The following is a 17,271-nucleotide window of genomic DNA, read 5'->3' on the forward strand; positions in this document are numbered from 1 at the left end:
TTATTTAAACAAATTTGAATCCCCTTTACCCAAGGATGCTCTCTACCAAGTTTGGTTGAAATTGCCTCAATGGTTCTCGAGAAGTTGAAAATGTGTGAAGTTTACAGACCGACGGACGGACAACGGGTGATTAAGAAAGTCCACTTGAGGTTATAGCTCAGGTGAGCTAATATGAATACAAGGAATAGGACGGAGGAAATGATCTTCTCTTTTTCATGCAAGTGGAAAGAATAGACGTGGTTAATTGGTCAAATGAAATATACAAGATAATTTTCATATCAATAAGATATGGATTTCTTTGGTAATGTGAATACGTCATGGTTAGTCCTGCATTAGTACAGTATGAATCGTAAATTAAATGTCTTGTGTGTCATATTTGCATTATCATCGTACTAACACCACGAATTTCATTATCTTAATGGACCTCAAACATCTCTGCAATTCCTGACAAGCCATTCATTGACCATGTTAATTAATGGAGGGAAATATACGCAAAAGTTTCATAGAAAACGAACTGTACGTGTCGGATTTTAAAGATGCATTTTAAGGACACATGCTGAATTAAATCATGCATGAAAACAAATTTTAAAAAAAGGAAGTGTGTTATAATGTCCGTTATAGTAGTTGAAATAATCTATTAAATAGTTATTTTAATGTCCGTAGTGAGATTTGCACTATATTCCAAAATGGTAGTTGAATCTGCAACCAAAACTGAGTATCAAATGAATCTGTGTAATATGCAGGTGTAAACTATTCCATTGATATGCTACATGTGTAATTCATTAGTATTCATGTTTCACATCAACTCGACTTGAATGAAAATAACAACTTCTGTTTCAAGAAATTTGCAATGCCAAAACACAAACCGGTAAACGCCCGATTTGTATTGTTTATTGGCTTTAAGCCTTACGGCTCATCAGCATAATACATATTCAATTACAAAGTATAAACAAAAAAGATGTATACAGTATGAAAAGTGGAGTGAATATTAGAGGATGGACATACATGAAGAGAGTTATAAGACAAGTTTACATAAAAAAGAAACCAACAAAAACCAGCATATACATTAGACGATAGTTTGGCTAGATCGTAAGAGTAAAGCACCTTTTAAAAATTTACCCAGATTACAGATTTGTTTTCTATTATGAATTGACATCAATTGTACCAGTTTAAACATAGAAGCATGCGACCAATAATATTTTTTTATATATGCAGATCTGAGGTTTTTGTACAAAGGACATATTAAAATAAAATGATATTCGTCCTCAACTTCGTTCAAATTACAAAATTCACACAATCGATCTTGTCTTGCTGTGCCATTATATCTACCTTGTTCAATTCTAAGCTGGTGAGCAGACAATCTAAATTTTGCTAAAAGCTTAATAAGATTTTCCGGAATAGATTTTGTCAAGTAAAATTGAATGGTAACATTATCAATAAGGTGTCTATACAGAATACATTTGGGTGAATTAACAAAAAATTCATCTCGTGACTGCATGAAGTTGTCAGTTAAACGCTGTTTGAGACATTCTAGAAATAAAACTTCATTATTAACATAGTGGTTAAACCATACATCACCAAATCCTTTCGATAATAATAAATGCTTAACTTGGCAGCGCCAATTACAGTTCTTGTGATTGCAAATCAACATGTCATCATATATAGATTGAAGGATACAATTGTCGGTTTTGATAACTTTCAACCAATATTTGATAATTTTTATCATACGTAAATTATACATTGGCACACGACCAAGTTCCCCGTAAAAATATTTAATATGGAACTTTATTAAAATCTGATGGATGAACGTTACATGGAGACAAGGCCCTTGTGGTGCCCTTTGTGTATACATCATTGGCTTCTAAAGGCGGATTGCATTTCGTCTTCTATGGCGCCTCATTAGACTCCTGATTTTTTTTCCAAGATGAATTGGTTTAATGTGATTATCATTCTTATTTAGTATTTTAATGTTACTGTCCGAATAAACAGTTTTTGATAATATTAACGAACTATTCAGCAACAGTCTTTATATGAGGCGATTGTATTGGTTATTATATATATACGTTGTGAAACATAATACAATCAATACCCAGTATAACATCAATTTTCAGAAGTATTTGCTGTAGAAAACTAACAACACCGCCATCCAATGACTGAAAAATAATTTAATTTTTTAGACCCTCCCCCTAAAACCTCAGAAGACTAGAGTTGATATTGCGGTTTTTTATTTTTTATTTTTTTTTTAATTTTTCTTGCTATATTCTTGAAACTATTCTGATCTCCTTGGCCTCCTTCTCGAAAATCGCTGAAGCATGGAAGTTTGTTCTACCTTTAAGCAAAATAGAAAAATATAATTGCTCTGGTGCGCTCTCTTGTTGCCACGTGTATATATGCAGTTCATCATTTGCCATGCTTTCACCGACATAACTTATCACCCATTGACAAGAAGGATAGAGACACATATCCTCTGTGAAGTGAATATATTGTCCACTTAATGACGCATGCGTGGCAACATCCATACAGAATTTGATATATGACGACTGGTTGACATGGTTGTTCCGATCAGTATCACTGTGATTTGGAACAACGACGAGTTTAAATGCGTTCTCAGGAATTTCAGGCAGAATCTCTTTAGACAGAGCCGGGTGTCCCGAAGAATTCATGTATGGCGCGTACGTTTCGTAGAACCAATCCGGGAATTCAATGGCTCGTCTTGTTTTTCTGCTCATTCTCACGAATTTGAGATGATTTTCACCAAGGACTTCTTTCGTGTTGCCATCTTTGAAATGTATAACATACAGAATGGACGTTCTCCCGACCTGTAGCAACTCTAGATGAAACTGCAACCGAGTTTTCGAATTCAAAGTCATTTCATGCAATTTTGGATTCAGTTTTAACTTCTGTTTGACAATGACCATCCCTGCTTCTCGTCCGTCGATTTTTGTAAAGTGTAGGAATCCATTGTACAATGATATTATACGAGAAGCCTCGAACATCTTGGAAATACACCATGCTGCCCAATGTCCTATAAATCATACACATTTAGAATAAAATGATAGGGTAACAGTGAATTAAAATTTATTACCTGGGTTCAACGCTTAAAGTCAACATGATCCCACTGATCCCCCGCTATATTGCTCCCCGTTTGAATGCCACCCCCGCACATCGCCAAAAAAGTTCAAAGTCCCGTTTTCCTCGCTATGTAAAACCCCGTTGTGTTGCTATCCCCCGCATACCGCCATCCGCCAACCTATTTACAGTTACGATATGGTTAATTACCATTATAATCACCCCCGGTAATTATAGCCAATCAACGGCAGGACAATTCCAGTGAGCAGGCTTAGGCAATTATCCGCTATTAGTCCTCATGGTATCAAAGTTTGGAGCAGATAATAAGTTATGTAAATTATACTCAACTCAGTTCAAATATGCAGTATTGGTTTTGAAATCCAAGTATGGCGAATACACCGAAGTCTAAGCGTGTTGGACATAAAACAAAAACTGGAAAGCATTAAATACCCCTACCATTACGAATCATTTACGACCACTGGACGCCGGGATTATCCAGGCATTCAAAGCACGATGTAGTAGATAAAAATTGATTGATTTCTTATGACAGCTGCACATATACCCCCCTCCCCCGATATAATGCCACCCCCGTTAAAATGCCAAAATTGCCGAGGTACAAATGTTAGCGTTATAACGGGGGATCACTGTATTTTGTCTGCCCCCACAGGGTTAAGTCCGTTTTGGGCCCCAACTCTGTCATACCATAAATATAGATTTATGGTATCACCGAGTTCGGGCCAAAAACGGGCTTAGCCACTGTGGTGTGCCCAGAGGAAAAAAGTTTTTTCCCGGCGCCATTCGATGGAGGGAATGTTTCCATACGGTTCAAGGGGGTTGGTAAAACTCATATGATGCCTGGGAGATTGGTCAACAAATGTACTTTTCATTATTTGTTGACCATCAGGGCACGCACTTACACGTGGTCAAGGTTTGGTGTTGGTCAGTCCAACATTGATTGTATTCGACCGGTGAAAACTCTCCATGCGATCATCTATTGTTGAACCTTTATATTTCGTAGCTATTGAATACTAGAGATAATATTCAATATATAATAATTACACAATATTCCAAAATTATCTATAATTTCTAAATGCAATTAATATTTTTTTCTGCGGTACTGGTAATCAGAACATTTTTGAAAAAAAACACAAATAAATAAAAATTAAGAACTTTTTATCCATCTCTATATATAATTTTAAAATATCAGAAAGACTACCTGTTCTGTCAAAATCTGCATAAGGAATACCAGAGAAGGAAACTGATGCTGATGATCCACTTATTGATTCCAATTTGTAATGCGACATTCTTCCTGGATGTAAAAAAAATAAATGAAAATACAGGGTAGTCACACACCCAGAGAGAGAGAGAGAGAGAGAGAGAGAGAGAGAGAGAGAGAGAGAGAGAGAGAGAGAGATTGTTGCCAGCACTAAACACTGCATGAAAATTATGGTTTCCATGGTGCGGAAACTGCTGAAACTTAAGAAAACAAATGGTTTACGCAAGGTTTCAGTTTGGAAACATCAAGTTTACATGGGGTTCACGGAGTGCGGAAACTTAGGCCGTCCCCGATTCCAGGTGGTTTACGCAGCGGAAACTTAAGGTTTCCGTACTGTTTCCGCACTACTGAAACTAGTCGCCACCCTAGGTTTCCGCAAGGTTTCCGCACAGATTACGCACTACTTAAACTACTTCACAATCTAGGTTTACGCAGTGCGACAAATGGTTTACGGAGTGCGGAAACTTAGGCCGTCCCCGATTCCAGGTGGTTTACGCAGCGGAAACTTGCGGAAACCCAAGGTTTCTGCACTGTTTTCGCACTTCTGAAACTAGTCACCACCCTAGGTTTCCGCACTACTTAAACTTCTTCACAATCTAGGTTTATGCAGTGCGAAAACCTCCAGAAACTTATTAACATGAATAGCCTACTCTACTCTAAAATATGTCATAATTGAATCAAGGCTATGTATAGTGTACACATTAAAGTTAGTTTAATAAAGATCAAATCAAAATTCTAACGCAAGCGCCATATAAATTCTGAAACTTTACATTTCAAAATCAGTTTGATAAAATTTTTGAATTGTAATGCCTGGGGATTTTTCAATGAAAATGCTTATTAAAATTTATCCAGGTGGGTTTTTTTTTCATTTCTTTTAATATTTTATATCGGACACTGAATTTTTTAATCAGTTTGAATATATAGACTAACAATACGGAATTGTCAAATTTTTGTGACTTTCTCTTCTTCGGGACGACAAAATAATTACAAAGAAACGAAAGTCAAATTACATTTTACCCTGGACGTATGAATGAACTAATATTATTTGCTACTTTTGAGTAATTCTCCTCTTAGAATTTGGAATTGAACCCGTATTAGCCTTTGACCCAATCTCTATTAGCCCTGGTATAATCAATGAGGGCGATCCCAGTTTATACCCATATTGTAAATCATTTTCGAATGAGCTTTATCTCACTATCTAATTACTATTTGCATTTAAATTCAAATGAATATTATTGATAATTTTGAATTATTTCAAAACTCCCGAATTATCATTAAAAAAAAAAAAACAGTATGAAAATGTGAGATTAATAGAATCCTTCATTAGTACAAGTGTAGGATAGGGAAATTCCACCGAAGGGACAAGATTCGCAGTTTAGGACGAGGCTTTACAAGACATTAAACTTGTAGATGATCCCAAAGGGTTTTCAAGACACAAGGTAAAAGGTCATGACTCAAAATTACTGGTTATATGGAAATATCTGCTCAGTATCTTGAGAGATCAAACTTGGTATTATGGTTGTCCCTTACTGGAAGATAAACCATGTGACTAGAGGATAAACCCTATTTTTCAATGAAAGGTGAAGATAACGAATGCCAATCTCATAACTCCTATAAGCAATACAAAATAGAGAGTTGGGCAAACACGGACCCCTGGCTGTACCAGAGGTGGGAGCAAGTGCCTAGGAGGAGTAAGCCTCCCCTGTCGACCGGTCACACCCGCCGTGAGCCCTATATCTTGATCAGGTAAACGGAGCCATCTGTAGTCAAAATAAGTGTGCCAAGAACGGTCTAACAATCGGTATGAAACACGTCAGACAGCATTTGACCCAATGATAGGTTGTATTGGCAAACTAGATCGTTAAAATGACCATAGAATTTGCGAATATCATATTACAGACATTCAAACACCCCTGTTGTTGTTTTGTTGATGATGCTTTATCCCTATCCGAAGGCCAAGGGGCACACAAGGCTCGTGTCATGGTTTTGTTTACACAGGTTAAATATATTAGTACAAGTTTCGTTTAAAAGTAGAATTTACAAGTTGATTCTGAACACAATTAAGCAGTTTCTAGTGTTTGTCACATCTCATTTTGTTTTAAACAGGTCATTTTCTATTAAGCAAATCTCTATGTAAACAAAAACATGGCATGAGTCTTGTTTGCATAATTAAAGATTTGGGAGTGTTGTTTCTGATATGACGTTCGAATTTTTGCTGACCATTAGAAACGCCTTAGTTTAACATTGTAAACATAAAATAAAATAGGAAAATTTTCAGTCCAAATCGTGCGAATCTTAACATTTCAACAATATAATGAATGAAAATCATAATATATGCACAAATAAATTTTTGGCTTGTTCGTAAATGATACATGCAATATGTTCGTTAATCGTTGATATGTTCACGCATGCAATCTCCTGAGTGTGCGACGGTGCCTTTAGAACCGGTCTTTTAAATGGATGTACACTAACTACGTGGAAATTCAATAACTTTTCATTACTTACCTTTCTTGAATTAAGGTGATAAAGTAGTACTGTGCACAAGTTAAAAGTTCACATTAGAGTTATCGACCTTTGTATACAGTTTTGTACGGTGACCAGTTGGTGCCATACATTTTTGTAAAAACTATATCAAAACACACGCACGCACTTACACACACACACACACAATAAACTGAATATATTCAAAACTATATATTATTTTCCTTGAATTTACACGCCGAAATTAACATGTTCATGGACGAGTTCGTGGTGTTCTTTGTTGCTGTTTTTTTCTTCTTAAATACACCCTACTTGAATAAGAAATAATTCATGTAATTTTTACAAACAAAACAATGCTAAAATATAGAGATATTTAAGAGGTTGTGTATCAAATGTTTTGTTTGTTTAAAATTATTTACCCATAATTTCTAACGGCATTTTTTGTCCAAGTATTCATCCTTATCTCTTGTTTCACATGACGGACTTGATGTTTCGCAAACTCGAACAAGGTCCCGCGTCCTGTTCCTACTGTTCGGAAGCTAACTTCCTTAAATATTTTAGATAATGATGAATGATTCTTTTTATAAACAATTAGATATGGGATATCCTATGACTTTAACTAACAAGAGAACACACACTCGGATCCATCGGAACCCCTCACCCTTAACTACATAGTAACGTAGTAAAGGGCGAGGTGTTCCGATTGACTCGGATCACAAACGAAGGTTCCGGGTGCACTCAGAGAGTTGATTGCATTTCCTCTTCTATGGCGCCTCTTCAGACTAAAGAATTTGTTTTTTAAAATGAATTGATTTAATGTGATTATCATTCTTGTTTTGTATAACGTATTTCTATGTTACTGTCCGAATAAACAGTTTTTGATAAAATTAACGGATTATTCAGCAACACTCATTAAACGATTTCATTGGTTATTACATATATACTTAATGAAACAACATTAATATTCAGAAGTATTTGCTGTAGAAAACTAAAAACACTACCAACCAATAACTGAAAAATAAATTGAATTCTTTACCCTCACCCCACCCACAAAAATCTCAGAGGACTAGAATTATTTTCCTATTTTTTCTTGCTATATTTTTGAAACTATTCTGATCTCCTTGGCCTCCTTCTCGAAAATCGCTGAAGCATGGACGATTGTTCTATCTTTAAGCAAAATAGAAAAATAAAATTGTTCTGGTGCACTCTCTTGTTGCCACGTGTATATATGCAGTTCATCATTTGCCATGCTTTCACCGACATAACTTATCACCCATTGACAAGAAGGATAGAGACACATATCCTCTGTGAAGTGAATATATTGTCTACTTAATGACGCATGCGTGGCAACATCCATACAGAATTTGATATATGACGACTGGTTGACATGGTTGTTCCGATCAGTATCACTGTGATTTGGAACAACGACGAGTTTAAATGCGTTCTCAGGAATTTCAGGCAGAATCTCTTTAGACAGAGCCGGGTGTCCCGAAGAATTCATGTATGGCGCGTACGTTTCGTAGAACCAATCCGGGAATTCAATGGCTCGTCTTGTTTTTCTGCTCATTCTCACGAATTTGAGATGATTTTCACCAAGGACTTCTTTTGTGCCTCCATCTTTGAAATATACAGCATACATAATGGACGTTCTCCCGACCTGTAGCAACTCTAGATGAAACTGCAACCGAGTTTTCGAATTCAAAGTCATTTCATGTACTTTTGGATTCAGTTTTAACTTCTGTTTGACAATGACCATCCCTGCTTCTCGTCTGTCGAATTTTGTAAAGGTTAGGAATCCATTGTGCATTGATACTGAACGAGAAGCTTCGAACATCTTGGAAATACACCATACTGCCCAATGCCCTATAAATCATACACATTTAGAATCAAATGATAGGGTTACAATGAATTATAATTTATTAACTGGGTTTAACGCTTAAAGACGAGATATGTTTTGTCTGCTCTGAAGAAAAACTACTTCCAGGTGCCATTCGGTGGAAGGAATATTTGCATATGCTTCAAGTGTCTTAAAAACATCAAACCATATGATGCCCGAGAGCTCAGTCAATAAATGTTTCATTATTTGCATGTTGACTATCACGCACTTACACGTGGTCAAGGTTTGGTATTGGCAAGTCCAACATTGATTGTATTCGACCGGTGAAAACTCTCCATGCGAGCATCTATTGTTGAACCTTTATAGTTCGTAGCTAGTACTGAAGATAATATTCAATATATATTATAATAATTACATGATGTTTCAAAATTATCTATCATTATAGAATTTCAAAATACATATACTTTTCCCCCCTGTTTTATGATTACTAGTAATTTGATAAGAAGAAACCAATAAATAAAAATGAAGAACTTTTTATCTATCTACATATGTATATATACTTGTAAAATTTCAAAATGACCTCAATGAAAGACTACCTGTTCTGTCAAAATCTGCATAAGGAATTCCAGAGAAGGAAACTGATGCTGATGATCCACATATCGATTCCAATTTGTAATGCGACATTCTTCCTGGATGTAAATAATGAAAATACAGAGTAGTCACACAGATTATGTACATGAAAATTACCTCACATGATCACCAGTGTGAGCCCGACATTACCAATGCCAAACAAACTGTCTCACAAGTTACTACGACGCCATTGTTGATGGCGTCATATGTTTTGACGTACGATGGTGTACGGGTAGCACAGAGGTATCGCTCTCGCTTTTCACCGCTGCGAGTTCGATCCTCGTGATCGACAGTGGTTGTGTGTGAGAGGGTATGACGGTCGCCCATTCGGACACGTGGGTTATCTCCGGGTACTCCGGCTTCCTCCCACATAAATGACCCCTAGCGCAAACATCAGCGACGGTGCATCAAAGGACTCCATTAGAAAGAAGCTCTTGAGCTTTCATGGGTTATCCTTGGTATTTAAGAAATAGATATCCCCTTTTTGATTTTGAGATCAAGTCAAAGGTCAACTGGACATGGTAATATATTGTCTGCTCAATATCTTGAGAACCGTATGCATCAGCTTGACAGACATCAAATTTAGTACATTGATTATACCGAAGGAATAAATGATCAACAATCAAGGGTAAAACTAGACATATTAATATATTATCTGTTCTTGAGAATACTTTGCTTAATTAACGGACATCAATCTTGGTACATGGTTCCTCCTATAGAAGTAGATGTCCCCTTGATTTGAGGTCATAAAGGTCAAGCTAGACATGGTAAGATATATTGTCTGTTCATCATCCGAGAACACTTTGCTTGGCAGACATCACACTTGCCGGGTTGGTACACTATATTTGCCTAATGAGTAGATGACCCCTATTTATTTTGTGGTCACAAAGGTCAGGGGAGACTACGCCGGGCATAAGAAAAGATTGAACATGTGCTGAATAGCTTGTGAATCCTTTGATAACAGACACCAAACTTGATATACTGGTACCATTGGTTTTCAAGACACAAAGTCATAGATCAATCTTAGTGTTGTGGTTGCACCTGACTGGTAGATAAACTACATTTTCACTACCATATTAGTGATATTACAAACATTCTAAATTTATTGCCAAACGGCGGTGGTGGATGTATGTTTCGTAGTCAGTTTCTCTGTTGTTGTTTTCTTTTGTTGACGCTTTATCCCTATACGAAGGGGCATAAATGTCTGCTAAAATAACGGCAAAATGAAAGTATAAAATAGGCCCTGTTAATTAACTTAATCGTTGTTTTATATAAAATCATGTCCTGGATTTAAAGTTTCAACATCAGATTTGAGGAGTGTTGGTAAAAAGGGTAGTAAAACCGGGCGGGTCACCTTCGTAACTCGATTTCTTTAGTTTTCTTCGTTGATATATCATTGTTTGTTTTGAAACTTACAAAATATATTCTTGATGATACATTTAGTCTTCGGCACATACTATTACCTACAGATAAAGAATGCAATGATTGTATAAAATCTGGTCGGTAAAATGGGTAGCGAGAGCAAAACACACATTGTTACATATATGCACTTGCCGCTGAAAACCTTGCATTTTTCAATTCATCGAGTTGGATTTCATACTCAATGCATTATTTGACCATTAAAAATGCCTTTTATTTTACTTACCGGCTATTTTTCCAAAACCGGGCCAAGAGGAAACCGAATGCGTTGACCCGGGCCGGCGTTATTCATTCCTATTTAGTTCCTAATTTTTTTTTTATCAATTAACCGCAATTGTGAGATCAAAGTGATACCCATTCATAATTAAAACTTGATGGGAAGCTGAATTACGTTCAGGATGCGTAGAAAATGAAAGTGGCAGCTAACATCGTCATTCTGTATTCGGAATTTTAATATTCGGCCAGGTTATCTGTATCCGGTTTCCTTTTGACCCGGTGTTGTAGCAGAGAATTTCCCCCCGCATAGACTTTTTCCCCGGAAAAACGGGCCTGGCATAGAATTTCCCCCTAGGAAGATTTAACCCGGGCCCAATTCCCACCCTAGGAAAAACCGTCCCAGCATAGAATTTCCCCCTAAATGACAGTACGCTCCCCCCTTCTTAAATTTTAGCTATGTATCCGTTTCCAGTTCTATTACTAGAATTATCTTGCTTATCTAGACCCAGGAATTCTTATTATTAAATTTTGAGCAGGATTCACCATCTTATGTTTTTTTAAAAGGAAATTATTCAAATTGTGGATTGGTATATCAATATTCATTCAGACATCTCAAGTCTTTGTCGTTATTTACTAGTATCTAACATTTGAAATAGTGAAGTTGGGAAGAAGTTTATGTTTTTTTTATTTAGAATTTAGAATTAAAATAAACAGGAAAATTAAATTACTTTTATTTGTTCCGTGCATCTATTTTACTTTTCAGATATTTTAATTGTATATCTTTTAGTTGACTTTTTACAAAAAATCCAAATGATATTAATGACTCGTTAAAGTCTTCTGAGAAGCATATTGTATTTAATATATGCAATTCAAAGTTTTCAGCATGTAAATCCAACTTCATCATCTCAAAAACAAAAATATTCGTTTATTTTATGAATATCGTCGAAGATTCCGGTCGATGAAATCCGGAATCAGGAAGGGGGAAGTCTATACCAGGACGGGTTTTCCGCCATGGGGAAAACTCTATACTGACTTTGTACATGGGGGGGGGGGATTATATGTGGGAAATCTATCCCGGGCCCGTTTTTCCGGGGGAAAGTCTATGCGGGGGGAAGTCTATACTACAACACCGGGTTTTAATGAATCGTAAATATCAAATGCATGTATTTAAGACTAACATAACAGGTACTGCAGCATTTTGATGATAAATTATCATAATATTTATCTAAACTATGTGTAGTGTCATTGTTGTGTCACATATATCAGTCGTAATCACAGAAATATGTGTATTTTTCTCGCTACCCATTTTACCAACCTGAAATAAACAACCATTGATATTTTCACGGTGAAGCAAAAGTATGCCGTAATGTTTGTAGCGAAGATCCAATGTATCATCCAGATTGAAATTAAGAAGTTTCACATCAAACAAAAATAAAGTAACGAGGAAAACTAAAATTCGGATTACGAAGATGACCCGGCCCTGTTTCTACAACCCATTTTACCAACTATCAAATTTGAGCGAATTGGTTGGTCGGTGTATCACATTTTTCGTGAATTAAAACAGAATTCAATATTATCTAGGTGAACATTGGTCTGGAATCTTAAAGGGGCATGGACACGATTGAGCTGCAAATCTTATTTTTTCCATTTTTGTTGTTTACAAAGTTTAACTAAAGTATTTTTAGTGGTCAACCAAAATTTGAATATAAATTTTTGAGTTACAAGTGAGATAGATCTACAGCACTCACAATTCCATATTATGTAAACAAGGTCCGTGTCATGTTTTTTGTTTAGGCCAAGTAAAATTAATTAGTAGATTATCATTCAAACTTCACAAAAAAATGGGGCGGGTGGGAGGATTTTATTTTTTATTATTTATTTTTCGCCATGGTATTCTTGACCTCGAAAATGCCTTCTCTCATTGAGAAAAGGCTTTATAAATCATAATTACATGTGTATTTGGGTTTCTAAAAGGCAAAGTGAAACAAAGTACGTTTACGATAACGGACCGGACATAAAAATATCCGGAAATCGTAATTTTGAAAAATAAAAAAAAATCGGGGCGGGGCGATTTTCGAGGGGCGGGCGGGAATGATAATCTACTAATTAATTTTACTTGGCCTTACATATAGATTACTTTTAAAATAGACAATAGCATGTTTAAAAGAAAATGATTTGTGCTAAACACTGGAAACTATCTTACTGTGTTCAGAATGAACTTATCAATTGAAAAACCTGCTTTAATTAAACGGACTTTTACTAGTATAATCAACCTTTGTAAAAAAAAAAACAAAAAAAAACCAACAAAAAAAAAACATGGCACGAGTCTTGTTTACATACCAAAGAATTGTGAGCTCTGTATCTCCAATATACCTCGACAACTGACATTCAAATTTTTGCTGACCATTAGAAATATCTTAGTTAAGCATTCTAAACATTAAAAATCGAAAAATAAAGTTTGAATTTTTTTTAATAGCTCAAATCGTGTCCATGCCCCTTAAACATCAAACAATGGCTGCATTAGGATTAATTAAAGCAAAATATTGCACGATATGAAAGGAAGACAATTTTGGTACATTTGTAAATAATGATATTATCATATTACGTTTGTTGTGCATGCATACAATCTCCTGAGTGTGCGATGGTGTTGTTAGAACCGGTATTTTAAGTGAATGTACACTAATTATCCCCCCCCCTTCTAGAAATAAATTATTTTTATACAGAACCAATAAATTTATCCAAAATATGTTATTTCCCCACCGATCACCCTCATAAGTCGTTCTGAATAGTCAGTTTCAATCTTCTGTAAGTACTTGTGAATCGTTGATATGTGCATGCATACAATCTCCTGAGTGTGCGATGGTATTGTTAGAACCGGTATTTTACGTGAATGTACACTAATTACGTGGAAATTCAATAACTTTTCATCTTACCTTTTCTTGAATTAAGGTTATCGTTCACATTAGAGTTATCGAACTTTGTTTACAGTTTTGTACGGTGACCGATTGGTGACATACTTTTTAAAAAACTAAATCAACACACACACGCACACGCAAACACATCCACCCATCCACACAAACAAATATTATACAGTTCAAGTTAGGCTTTGCAAGAGTCATTTCATATAACCAGACATACATAACCTCTGATATAACGTCTGTTAAAGAGACACTTATGGCTCAATTTCCACATTTTAATCAGGCGATTTTCAAAACACGTATTGATGAAATGATAAAAATCATATCTATACTGCCAATTTTGAGTAATTTGAATGCAACAACTTGCTCCCAACCGCGCTTAGAAGATCATCCGGAATTCTAAGGTTTCTTTATACTGAAACTGACTTTCGAATGCATAATTTACATTAGGTGATTTCGAATGACAGCAAAGGTGTTATGTAGAAACTTATTTAAATACCTCCTTAGGGGGTCTACATTCGCTTTTCAAGTATGAGATTATTCCCTGCTTTTTCAAATTAAGGGTGGCCACAAATCCAGATTTGGTACCCAAAATGTCTTGAGTATTTTGGTTAATACTTGACTTTCACATATCCCCCCTACTTTTTCGGAATTCCTGGATCAGCTACTGAGTCCAATGTGTTTCTCCTAGCTCTTGGTTTGCAACAGTCATATTGATCCCAACTGAATTTTAATTCGCGTATGATCATGAGTTTGATCTTGTCCTATTTTTACCTCTTTTCTCGCAGAATCTGTCAAAATTCTGGGTCTATCCACTGTAACTTAAGAAATGCGTTATTTTCGCAAAGTTCATAATTTAACTATGCAACAAAAGTTTAGAAAGCCCTAGTAAAATTGTCATTTCATGATTTTTGTGCAAAATAAGCTGTTGTGTCTCTTTGTACACAAACACGAGTTCGAACGCAGGGTAGCTCGAACACCTTACCTGAGTTCGAAGTAGTTCATGTAATTTTTACAAACAAAACAATACTACATGATCGAGATATTTACAACATTATGTATCAAAGTTTTTTAAAAACACTATTTATACCCCCAATAATTTCCACCAGCACATTTTGTCCTTATTCATTCTCATCTTCTTGTTTCACTACCAACAAGGTCATGTGTTCTGTTCCTAACAAGCAAACACTCACTCGGATCACAAATGAATGTTCCGAGTGCACTCAAAGAGCCCGTTCGGAACCCAGTTACTAGATAATTTGTGTCCACTGATTTCGTCCGTTTATTCTCGAAAACATATAAAGAAAGGAAAACATAAAACTAAGATAATCAATATTTGATATAATTCTTGAATTTTGTAACAAAATAAATGACACAGCAGGAAAATAGACATGTGAGATAACTATCACATAAAACATACACGAAATCCTCGTCGCCATGTTCTTATCATTTCACACAAACAAAGCGGTGCCATTTGGCCAACCTCGGCTGATTCCGGAACCTACATCAAACCATTAGTATGAGGTACGATTAATATTCCGAGGTTGGCCGAGTGGAAGCGGTGCAAGCTATCGAATGTCAAACATTTTCCTTCGTTGTGTTCTCGAACTTGCCGTTCGAGATGAAAATATTTTCAAGCAAACTTACTTTTGTATTTTGTGTCAATAATAAAAGTTTTAAAAATTCTTATTCTGTCCCTGAAATCGACTGAATCAATTACACGATCATTTAAATTAGTTGGACCAATTTTCGTGGAATGCAAATATTTTACAATTTAAATCCAGGATAATCGAGTCCCCGATGTTTTTGGAATTCACAATTTATGACAGAAGGGGTTAGCTTGCTTCTTTCCCAAATACTGTTGATGTGTTTTTGAAAAACTGTTTTTAACCACTGACTAGCATAGTAAAGCATACTAGAATCTGTTCTAAATATTTTTTGCTAATAGTCCACTTCAAAGAGGGATATAAACACATATCTTTCATATAATGATCACAATGGCCATTCATTGATGCACAAGTAGCTGCGTCCATGCACGTGTCTGAAACCCCCAATATTTAGGAGTCAGATCATCCCAATGTTTTCCTTAGGTGCATTTTGAATTTCTAATTGATGTTGATTTTGTGTGTGTGTGTGTGTGTGTGTGTGTGTGCGTGTGCGTTTAACTTACATAACTATATACATGTATGAAACACATTTCTGGTGTCGATAACATTTTTATTGGCCTCCGTGTTGTTTTCCTCAATTTTGGCATTTTTTGCCTTTGGAGGCTGCAAAAGAGGGGATTTCAATCTCATTTTCCTCCAAAATTAACCTGATTACTTATGTTGATTTTTTAATATGTTTTAGGATAAAGTCCAAATATTATAATAAATAAAATTGAGAAAAATCCAATGAGCAGTTTTTAGGGGCTAGCTATCAGTAGCTACCTTAAGCAAGTTTTTATTAGGCACCTGACGAAGGAACAGTCACAACCATTGTCAGATGTCTTAGATCTGAAGCGGCGCCGGGAATCGAACCTGGTACTTCCCGGTAACGAAGCAAAGTCCTAACCACTAGACCACCCCAATTGAGTTCCCTTTCTACCACTTCTTTCTGGGGGGAAATACTGATATACAGAATACAGAGGTATAAAAATACTTGCAAAATCCACAAAGAAAATTTTAAAACTTTTCAAGCAAAGAAAGATAACTCATTTAAAAAATTTCAACGTTTTGATTTTTCAGAACGTTATAATTACATATCGGCTATCTAATCTGTTATCCCCAATGTCGCCCAAATTTTCATCCAGTTGAATTCGGAATCAATCCAAATACACCAGAAACCCTAAGAGAGACACCGGAAAAAGGGCTGCAAATCTTTAGGCGGATTTTGTCTTTATAATAAGAAGTTAACAAGAGTGAGGACCGTACTGCAGGCCCAAATGTTGATCAGTTAAGGCGCATCTTATCTTCATGATAAGAAATATGATTGACATCCATCATATCATATCCATCATGCCAAGTGTAATATGGGGGGGGGGGGGGGGGGGGGGGGCAGCCCTTCATAGGCAAATTCTAAAGTTATAGGACATTCATTGCGAAAGGCAAGGCGGACCTTTTCAGCCTGTTCATTGAGGTGACAAATGAGCCGCTTTTCTATCAACATAGTGATAATGATATAGTTTAATAATTTCATTGATATTTGTGTCAACATTGAAATCAAAGGATCAATAAACAGCATTATGTATCTGTATACACAGTCGCATCGAAATAGACCAAACCTATAAAAGAAGTCACATTTCAAAGCACTAAGAATTGTTTTTACTGAATACAGATATATGGACAATTTATCTGGTACAAACGTATGTGATCTTCGGCCAGTACAGCAAAAGAAAACAAATCTAAAAAATTATTACATATTTTACTGTGTATTTGTGATTTATG

At 35.8% G+C, this 17,271-nt stretch overlaps 3 protein-coding genes across 4 annotated transcripts in view; all 3 read right to left on the reverse strand.

Annotated features, from left to right (window-relative positions):
- Nucleotides 1-846: 846 nt before the first annotated feature.
- Nucleotides 847-6,922, reverse strand: LOC125648201 (uncharacterized). The gene is made up of 3 exons (XM_048875164.2): nt 6,851-6,922; nt 4,286-4,378; nt 847-3,025 (listed from the first exon to the last, which is right to left on the reverse strand). Exons 2-3 carry the CDS (start codon nt 4,371-4,373, stop codon nt 2,256-2,258), a joined length of 858 nt encoding a protein of 285 aa, XP_048731121.1. The 5' UTR covers nt 4,374-4,378; nt 6,851-6,922; the 3' UTR covers nt 847-2,255.
- An 811-nt stretch (nt 6,923-7,733) lies between these two features.
- On the reverse strand, nt 7,734-14,450 carry LOC125683524 (uncharacterized). Of its 2 annotated transcripts, XR_007372990.2 has the most exons (4): nt 13,862-14,450; nt 9,260-9,352; nt 8,936-9,042; nt 8,551-8,689 (listed from the first exon to the last, which is right to left on the reverse strand). XR_007372990.2 is itself a non-coding variant. In XM_048924772.2 (3 exons), the coding sequence occupies exons 2-3, from the start codon at nt 9,345-9,347 to the stop codon at nt 7,920-7,922; spliced, it is 858 nt and encodes a 285-aa protein (XP_048780729.1). In that variant the 5' UTR covers nt 9,348-9,352; nt 13,862-14,011; the 3' UTR covers nt 7,734-7,919. The 2 variants fall into 2 exon arrangements, 1 of the variants encoding a protein (XP_048780729.1); XM_048924772.2 differs by lacking the exon at nt 8,936-9,042 and having other exon boundaries at nt 7,734-8,689; nt 13,862-14,011.
- Nucleotides 14,451-15,114: 664 nt separating this feature from the next.
- The window catches only part of LOC125683521 (uncharacterized), a 7,168-nt gene continuing 5,011 nt past the window's right edge, over nt 15,115-17,271 (reverse strand). The window contains exon 3 of the mRNA XM_048924761.2: nt 15,115-17,271. This exon is cut by the window's right edge and continues 1,837 nt beyond it. The gene's annotated coding sequence lies outside the window, so the exon portion shown is untranslated.

This window comes from Ostrea edulis, chromosome 6 (assembly GCF_947568905.1).
Source record: "Ostrea edulis chromosome 6, xbOstEdul1.1, whole genome shotgun sequence".
Lineage (NCBI taxonomy): Eukaryota > Metazoa > Mollusca > Bivalvia > Ostreida > Ostreidae > Ostrea > Ostrea edulis.